Source organism: Piliocolobus tephrosceles, chromosome X, assembly GCF_002776525.5.
Source record: "Piliocolobus tephrosceles isolate RC106 chromosome X, ASM277652v3, whole genome shotgun sequence".
Lineage (NCBI taxonomy): Eukaryota > Metazoa > Chordata > Mammalia > Primates > Cercopithecidae > Piliocolobus > Piliocolobus tephrosceles.
In genome coordinates this window covers 94,496,235-94,505,037 of record NC_045455.1, presented here as the reverse complement: position 1 = coordinate 94,505,037, position 8,803 = coordinate 94,496,235, and the positions used below count along the sequence as shown (strand labels likewise).

General features: G+C 49.8%; 1 protein-coding gene across 1 annotated transcript in view; it reads left to right on the top strand.

Annotated features, from left to right (window-relative positions):
* The first annotated feature begins 1,060 nt into the window (after positions 1-1,060).
* Positions 1,061-8,803, top strand: part of CRYL1 (crystallin lambda 1) — a 108,977-nt gene continuing 101,234 nt past the window's right edge. Inside the window, exon 1 of the mRNA XM_023190614.1 lies at positions 1,061-1,209. Within this exon, the coding sequence (XP_023046382.1) occupies positions 1,169-1,209 (41 nt within the window). The 5' untranslated portion in view covers positions 1,061-1,168. The remainder of the gene's footprint in view (positions 1,210-8,803) is intronic.

Below are 8,803 nucleotides of genomic sequence, written 5' to 3'. Positions count from 1 at the left end.
TTTGAGACGGAGTCTGGCTCTGTCGCCCAGGCTGGAGTGCAGTGGCCCGATCTCAGCTCACTACAAGCTCCGCCTCCCGGGTTCCCGCCATTCTCCTGCCTCAGCCTCCCGAGTAGCTGGGACTACAGGCGCCCGCCACCTCGCCCGGCTAGTTTTTTGTATTTTTAGTAGAGACGGGGTTTCACCGTGTTAGCCAGGATGGTCTCGATCTCCTGACCCGTCTCGGCCTCCCAAAGTGCTGGGATTACAGGCTTGAGCTACGGCGCCCGGCCTTTGTGTTACTTTTCACTTCTCTTGAGGTTGAATACTTTCCCAATATTTATTGATACTTTGTGAAACTGTTCTAAAAAACAAAACAAAACAAAAACAAAAACAAAAAAACCTAACCCCTCCCCTGGGATTTCTCTTACCCTGTTCCGACTCAGGGAAAACAAATAAAGGAAGCGCTCCATTTATCATCTCAGTCTCGGCTGCGGTTCCAGCTTGAGTACTGTCCCCTCTGTCTAATGACCATGTCACTTCCCCTTCAGCTTGTGCGGTGTGGACGCATACCACTGTCAGGCGACGTGTGATGCCCCTTCCTCCGGGTCTGTTCCGGGCTCCGAGAAGGCCAGGAGTCAGGGCACCAGCGCATTTCCTCTTTCCGACACACGCCCAGTGCGGCGCGTGCTCCGCGGAGGAGTGCAGCCGGGTCCTGCCGCGCGCAGACGAGCGCATCTGGTGTGAATGTGTCGCAGTCCCAGCGCCCAGTTCGCACCTGGCGGCGGCGGCGTCCTTCAGAGACGAGTCAGCAAAGGCGACATTCTCTGACGGTTTCTCCAGGGCGCTTTAGCGCTAGAGCCCGTGCCATGGTGGCCGCGCCCCCTCCTTAGACACGGGGACTGCTGAGCGTCACAAGCGCGTGGGCTTCCCGCTTCCCCCACCCCGACGTGCCCCCGCGCTGGTCCTGCCCCTGCCCACGAGGGTCGGCGCGCGGGGCGTCTCCAGGTGTCTCTGGCCCGCGACGCGCAACCCCCTCCCCCGCCGGGCCAAGCGGCCCTCCCCGCCCTTCCCGCCCTCCCGGCCCGCGCGCGCAGCCAATGGGCGCGGGACCCGCCCTCCCCGGAGCGCCCAGCTCGAAGCTCCGCCGGCGCCTCAACGCCCGCGGCGCCGCGTCCGCGGCCCAGCCATGGCGTCCTCCGCGGCCGGCTGTGTGGTGATCGTTGGCAGGTAAAGGGCTCCGAGCCGCGCTGCTGCCCCTGGAGCCCGGGGAGACGCCGGGGACGTGGTTCCCTCGGGGTGGGCGCCGGGTCGCTGTCCCCGCCCCGGCCTCTGGTCCTCCGACGCCCTGCGGCTCCAGCGGCGCTGGCGGGTTCGGGGAGCGGCGCGGCTGGGGAGTTGGGCAGGTGGAGGCGCCGCGCGGAGTTGGGTCTGCTCACCGGGAGCCGGCGTTGCAGGAGGTTCCGAGGCTGATCGCGCAGGCCGCGGGGCCCGCGGCTCCCGGACTCTGTCGAATGTCGCCGCGCCTGCCCGCAGGTCCGCAGAGAAGTGCCAGGCACCGTGTTGAACGAAACGAATTCTGGCTCATCCTGCGACGACTGTGTTCTCATCCCCATTTTACGCATGAGAATACGGAGGCTAAGCGGTTTACCTAAGGTCACAGGCGTTCAGGGACGGAGACAGGACTAGCCCCGCAGGGAGGGTGCCTGCGCAGTGCTGTCGGCGACCACGTAGCTGGAGGCCGCAGCAGGTGCTAGGCGAGCACACAGGCAGCCCTGTTTCCTGGGCGAGGCGCTGTTTCAAGAGGACAGGTGGGGGCGGTTGAGCCCAGACGGTTTGCTAAGCGTGTCCGTGTAACAGCCCTAATTCTGCCCACACTGATTTCTAGTGTGTGCTTCCCCCAACACCCCCCACCCCCCACGTTTTCAATCCTTGGTATTTTTAGTTTTTAAAAAGGGGCATTTGTGTGCACCTTTCTTTGGCCAGCTGTTATAAGCATGTTAATACTTGCTATTGATAGTTAAAAGCACAGTTTTGGTGACTGCTGTTGAGGTGTTGGCCTGCCCCCGACTCCGCCCCCCATCAGTGTACGACCCGGCCTGGAGACCTCTTCCAATGTCGGGGTGTTTCCTTCCCATTGAAGGAAGGCATCAGATTCCTTGTCGTCAGCTTTCTTTTCTCCAGAGCAGTGGAGTTAACTGTGCCTTTGTTCTTTCTGGCCCATGGGTGCCCGTGGTTGACTAGTGAAGACATATTAAAAAGTGCACTTCGGGCCGCGCGCGGTGGCTCACACCTGTAATCCCAGCACGTTGGGAGGCCGAGGCGGGCGGATCATCTGAGGTCGGGAGTTCGAGACCAGCCTGACCAACATGGAGAAACCCCCCTCTCTACTAAAAATATAAAATTAGCTGGGTGTGGGGGCGCATGCCTGTAGTCCCAGCTACTCTGGAGGCTGAGGCAGGAGAGTCCCTTGAACCAGGGAGGCGGAGGTTGCGGTGAGCCGAGATCCTGCCACTGCACTGCAGCCTGGGCAATAAGACCCAAACTCAGTCTGGAAAAAAAAAAGAAGTGCACTTTGTACAGGTGGTGGTAGTTACCTGTGTCTTGCATTTTATTAATAGTTAATTTTATTATCAGAGTTTATGTGTATGTGTATATATATATACACACACACACACTCATATATACACAGTTTTCTAAACGCATGGGTGCGTGCACGCACACACACACCCACACAATTTTAATAGGATAGGGTCTCGCTCTGTCGTCCAGGCTGGAGTGCAGTGGCACCATCATGGTGGATCTCAACCTTCCAGGCTCAAGCCATCCGCCCACATCAGGCATGTGTCCCTACACCTGGCTGATTTTTAAAATGTTTAGGTAGAGATGGGGTCTCACCATCTTGCCCTGGCTGGTCTTGAACTCCTGGGTTCAAGCGCTTTGACCTCCCAAAGTGTTGGGATTACAGATGTGAGCCACCTTGCCTGGCCTTGTATAGCTCCATCATGCCTTGAAGTAGTGTTATATATGCACCTAATACATGTGACGTAAAATTTTAGTTGATTGTGCCGTTATCTGGCTGTGGGTGGCTCAGTCTACTGAGGAGAAGCTGCAGTTGACAGTTTACTTCTGATTCCTTGAGGGATGTTAATAAGGAATTTGAGAAAGGCTGCCAAACTTTAAGGACCACATTATTCTCTGGGGCCTCTGCTCATTTCTTTGTTTTCTGGTGTGAAAATCCTGTCTTTCCTCCACTCTCAGCACCTCAGCACACACCCAGCTCTGCTTCTGGGACAGTGCTGGTTTCTTCCCTTCCTCCTTACCACCCTTCTTTCTCTTCCCTCTATTTCTTTCCTGGCCCCACAGGTGATTCCAAGGAACATCCACTTAACATATAGGGCTTGGGGAATGTAAATTAATTTGCCAAAACCTGGTTCAGTTTCATTCTTAGGTTTCAACAGATCAAAATATACATATTTCAATTTCAGGAGCATATTGTGTTTTCAGCTTTCCTTATCGGTTTATAGATTTCCTCTTGAAAGTACCTGCTAGGAATACAGTCCCACTTAATTCTTTCCCGCTGATCTTTTCCCAAAGTTCACTCTTCCTTAGGGCCACTTAGCTGTCCTATAAACATCCAGGGTGAGTGCCTTCAGAATGGTGAGGGCTTGAAAGAGGATGAGAGAAATCCTTTGGGCCTAGGGTTGCAGGAAAATCTGGTAGTGATAACTTTTAAAAATGGGAGAAGTCGGGGCATGGTGGTTCATGCCTGTAATCCCAGCACTTTGGGAGGCCTAGGAGGGCGAATCGCCTGAGGTCAGGGGTTGGAGACCAGCCTGGCCAACATGGCGAGATCCTGTCTCTACTAAAAATACAAAAAGTAGCCAGGTGTGGTGGCGCATGCCTGTAATTCTAGCTACTCAGGAGGCTGAGGCAAGAGAATCGCTTGAACTCAGGAGGCGGAGGTTGCAGTGAACCAAGATCACACCACTGTACCCCAGCAGGGGGACAGAGTGAGACTCCGTCCCCCCCACCAAAAAAAAAAAAAAAAAAGAAAGGAGTAGAAATGGGTATCATGAAGATAAATTTGCATTGGCGTAGTGTTCTAAGGCTTTCATTTTATTAGACTTACCTTATAAAACACTGTGTTTCTCAATCACTAAAATATGAGTTCTGTATTTGTATGCACACTACAAGATTCAGCTTGTAGCCCTTGAGCTTGTTTAGAATAGGCACACAAAATGTTCCTGGTGCGGGGCATGTCTTTTCTCCTGTCCTGCTTTTTAGGGGGCACCCTTCTTCAGGATCAAGCTCAGGGACTATCTCCTCCAGGAAAAGTTCTGCTTCTGGGATTTTCCCCTGAGGGTAGAAACCGTATTGTTGCCATTTGTATCCACCATGCCTGGTCCCAGTAGACAGATATTTGAGCATTGGTAACAGAGACTGCTTATTTTTTAACTGATGTGCCTTGTGAAGGGCTTGGTAGTATGTTGTTTTATATCAAGAAAAACATCCCATAAACTAGAAAGGCAAAAAAGAAAGGCATCCTATAAACTGGGGTCTCCTTCATTTTTTTTTTTATTCCAAAATTTTGTTTGGGGTGATAGTACTTTTTTTTTTTTGAGACAGATTCTTGCTCTGTCAGGCTCAGGCTGAAGTGCAGTGGCACCGTCTCAGCTCACTGCAACCTCTACCTTCCGGGTTCAAGCAATTCTCCTGCCTCAGCCTCCCAAGTAGCTGGGATTACAGGCACACACCACCATACCTGGCTAATTTTCATATTTTTAATAGAGCGTTTCTCCATGTTAGCCAGGCTGGTCTCGAACTCCTGGCCTCAAGTGATCTGCCCACCCTGGCCTCCCAAAGTGTGAGATTACAGGTGTGAACCGCTACACCCAGCCTGTGCATTTTTTATAAGAAACTTTCTGAGGTAAGAATTTTCTTCGAGGTGCTATTCTAGGTATTTTCCTGCTAATTTTTGCACACATACACAGCAAACCCTAGGATGCCCCCCTTGCCTTTTGAGTCAGCTTAGACACTAAATGTGCCCTTTGCAGGAGTTATTTAATAGCTCTTTCTGGCAAAATTTCCATAGTAGACTTAGATCATGAGTGAAGGAAAAGTTTAATTCAGTTTTTAACCCAGTAAATAAATAACTATAGCTGGAAAGATACTTTCAAATGTATCTGAAGTAAATTTATTCAAAATTAAGTGACATTAATGATAGAATGGAAGCAATTGTATCACTTTTCTCCCTTGCTGCTTTGCTGTTGTATAACAGAATACATGTTCATCTGCATTCGCCTTTTGTAGTACCCATTAAGATTCATGAATTCTGAAGCTTTAAGGTTCGAAAGGAGGCCAATCAGATGTCACAAGCTCTCAGGACAGGAAGTTAATTATTCTTGGGCCTGATGTCAGGTGGTATTGGGGAACAATACTGAGGGAAACCTGAAACAGAAACCTGAGGGAAACCAAGGCAGGGAACTTGCCAGCTCTGGGGCTGTGCAGTCTGGTCCCTGTGCCTCTCTGCAGCTTCCTTTGTTCTGTAGACTCCCTCTCCTTGTACTTGCTCACTTTCCTTCCCTTTAACTTTATCTTGCACATCACTGCCAACCCTAAGGTTACACTCTTTCAAGTATAGTGCCTCTCACTGACTTTTTTTTTTTTTCTGTATTTTGGGTCCAGTTTTCAGGAGAGGAAACCCAATGGCGTCAGCTCTGCGCATCCCAGGCTGCAGATGTCGCAGGGTGCTCCTAAGCCAGTTGATTGGCTGCTTTGGGTCACGTGTCCAATCCATGTCCAATCAGCAGTGACTGCGTGTGTGGGCGTGAAGGGCGGGGCGGGGAAGGACACCAGCTGGTCTCCAGGAGTCAGCGATCTGCTCTGGGTCGTCTGCAATGAAGGGGCCAATCTCAAGACTGAAAGGGAAGTGGGGCCCTGTCCAATCACCTGATATTTGATGCCAGAATCCCTGCCGATGGTCAGATACTTGCGGTTCCAAGGATTTGCTGCCTGATTATAGGGGCTGCCTTTCCCTGAGCGACAGCAGCCCCTATAATCAGTCAGGGTAAGACCCAAGCCATGGAAGCAGGTGCATTAGCCCCAGACCAAAGTGCCACGCTCCCTCCCACCTGATTGCTTCCCTCTCCAGGGTTCAGACCCTGCAGCCCGCAAACATACAGTTGTTCCCTGCAAACAGAAAAGCACCCTCTCTTGACCCCATTTTTCCCTCTGGTAATTGCCACATTGCTCCTCAAAACTTAATAAAGTTATCCATATTGTCTCCAGTTTCTTTCTTCCTCTCCATGTTCTCTCTCTTAGCTTTGTATTATGGAAACATTTTCAAACTGTGTTAAAGTTGAGAGAACAGTACAATGAACCCTAAGGTACCTTCTCCCACCCCCTCAACTTCAACAATTATTAACACATGCCTTATCTGGTTTCAGTTATTCTCCCTTCTCTGGATTGTTCTGGAAACAAATGCCAGGCATTGAATCATTTCATCTGTAAATATGTCAGCATGTCTAGTATCTAAGATATGGACTGTTTTAAAAATATGTAACCACAATAGCCTCATCATGTGTAAAACATTAACACAATTCCTTAATATCTTCATGTAATATCTTTAAATATCTCTTCCATATTCAAGAGTTCCCTGATTAATTTTTTTAAATACTTGGTTTGATTGATTTAGGGTCTAAATAAGGCCCACATGTTATATTTAGTCAACAAGATTTCTTAGCTCTTTCAATCTATAGATTCTCCATCCCTCTCTGATTTTGTGAAAATTTTCTTGCAGTTTATCTATTGAAGAATTTGAGTCATTTGCCCTGTAAAATTTCCCATATTCTAGGTTTTGCTGAATGTATCCTTTCCCTCTCCTCCCTTCCCCTCCCCACCCCTCCCGTCACCTTCCCTTCCCAAGATGGGGTCTCACTATGTTGCCCAGGCTGGTCTTAAACTCCTGGGTGCAAGCCATCCACCTGCCTCAGCCTCCTAAAGAGCTGGGATTACAGGCGTGAGCCACTGCGCCCAACCCCTGTAGTGTCATTTATCATGTTCCACCGTCCGTTCATTTCCGGAAACTGGTAGTTAGGGGTAAAGGCTCATTTTCTCTTAAACCTACCCTGGGCAGTCTTTCATCAAGCCCACAAATCTGCTCTCGTCATGGTCCCCACCCCTGTTCATCTTGCGAAGCCCAATGGTCAGTCCTTAGTTCAAGTATTCATCAGCAGCGTTTGATGCAGATGGCAGCTCCCTTCACTTCCCTGACCACACCCCCCCACCCACCTCACTAGCTCTCCCTTTTGTCCCCATGTTCCCCATTAAAGTTGGAGTGTCCCAAGGCTGAATCCTTGGACTTCTTTATCGACATTCACTTTCTTAGAGATCTTCTTACCCAGTCACACACTTTTAAATACCACGTCTATACAGTAAATCCCAAATTAATATCCCAGCCCAACCCTTGGCTGTGAACCTTATAGCCAGTGATTTGCTAGACCCACCCCTTAGCATTTCTCACTGAAAACATCCCATTTTGAACGGATTTTCCCTCCTAACATCTGCTCTGTTGCTAGTCTTTCCCAGCAGAGTTAGTGACATCTCCATCCTTCCTTGTCCAAAAGAAACTTGGCACTGTCCTCCATTTTTCTTTTTCTCACACCCACGTGCAACTCACGAGCAATTCTTCTTGGCTGTACTCTGACAATATTGCATCTTCATTTCTCAGCTGACCACTTTCCAGCACTCCCTCTTCCTCCGTCCTGGTCCTGCCTCCCATCACATCGGGCACCAGCCTCCTGACACCCAGCTGGTCTCCTAACTTCCATCTTTGCCCATCTGCAGTACATTCTTAGTAAAGCAACTAGAATGTCCCTTTAAAAACAGAAGTCAGATATCTTTTGTCTAAAACCTTCTATTAGCTAACTGTCTCACTCATTAGAAACCAAAATCCCTCCATTGCTTCTGAGGTGCCATGAAATGGGCTCAGCACTCTCTCCTTCCCTTTGACCTCATTGTCCCTCCTTCCTCTCCCCCGACTGCCCTCCAGCAGAGCACCAGCCTTGCTGATCTGGACCAGCTGGGTAAACAGACTCTGCCAGGAACACTTGTTGCAGAAATACACTCATGGCTTGGCCCCTTACCTCCTTTGCTAAAACGTCACCTTCCCAGTGAGACAGTCCCTGGTGGTGCTTTTAACATTTCTCTGCCTCCCAGTCCCTACTCGCCTGCTTTCTTTCTCCCTAGTGCTTTTTCTTATTTAGTTTGTTGTCTGTCTACCTACTATGAGCTCCTTGGGGTCAGGAACTGGACAGTGCCTGCACATGGTAGGTGCCCTTTACGTATTTCCTCGGTGAGTCATCGTTGCCTTCCGATTAACCCCATGGCAAGAGCCAGCTGACCGTTATCTCGTATTTGTCATTTGATAACCATGGCTTTTGTGTATTTTTAGTAGAGACGGAGTTTCACCGTGTTCCTGGTGCATAGAGTTTACCCTGTTGAACAAATTCATACAGTTCACTAGCATTGCTTTTTTTTTTTTTTTTTTTTTTGAGACGGAGGCTCGCTCTGTCGCCCAGGCTGGAGTGTCTCAGTTTATCACTTATATAGGCTTAATTCCTCCTTGCCTCAGTTTATCACTTATGTAGGCTTAATTCCTCCATGCCTCAGTTTCCATACATATAAAATGGAAATACTAATAACACCTACCTTGTGGTGGGGTTGTAAAGGTTAACATAGGCAAGACCTGTGGTGTGTTTAATGGTGCCTGGCACCTAATCCGTGCTGAAATGTGGGTGGCAGTGGCAGGGGCAGGGCAGGG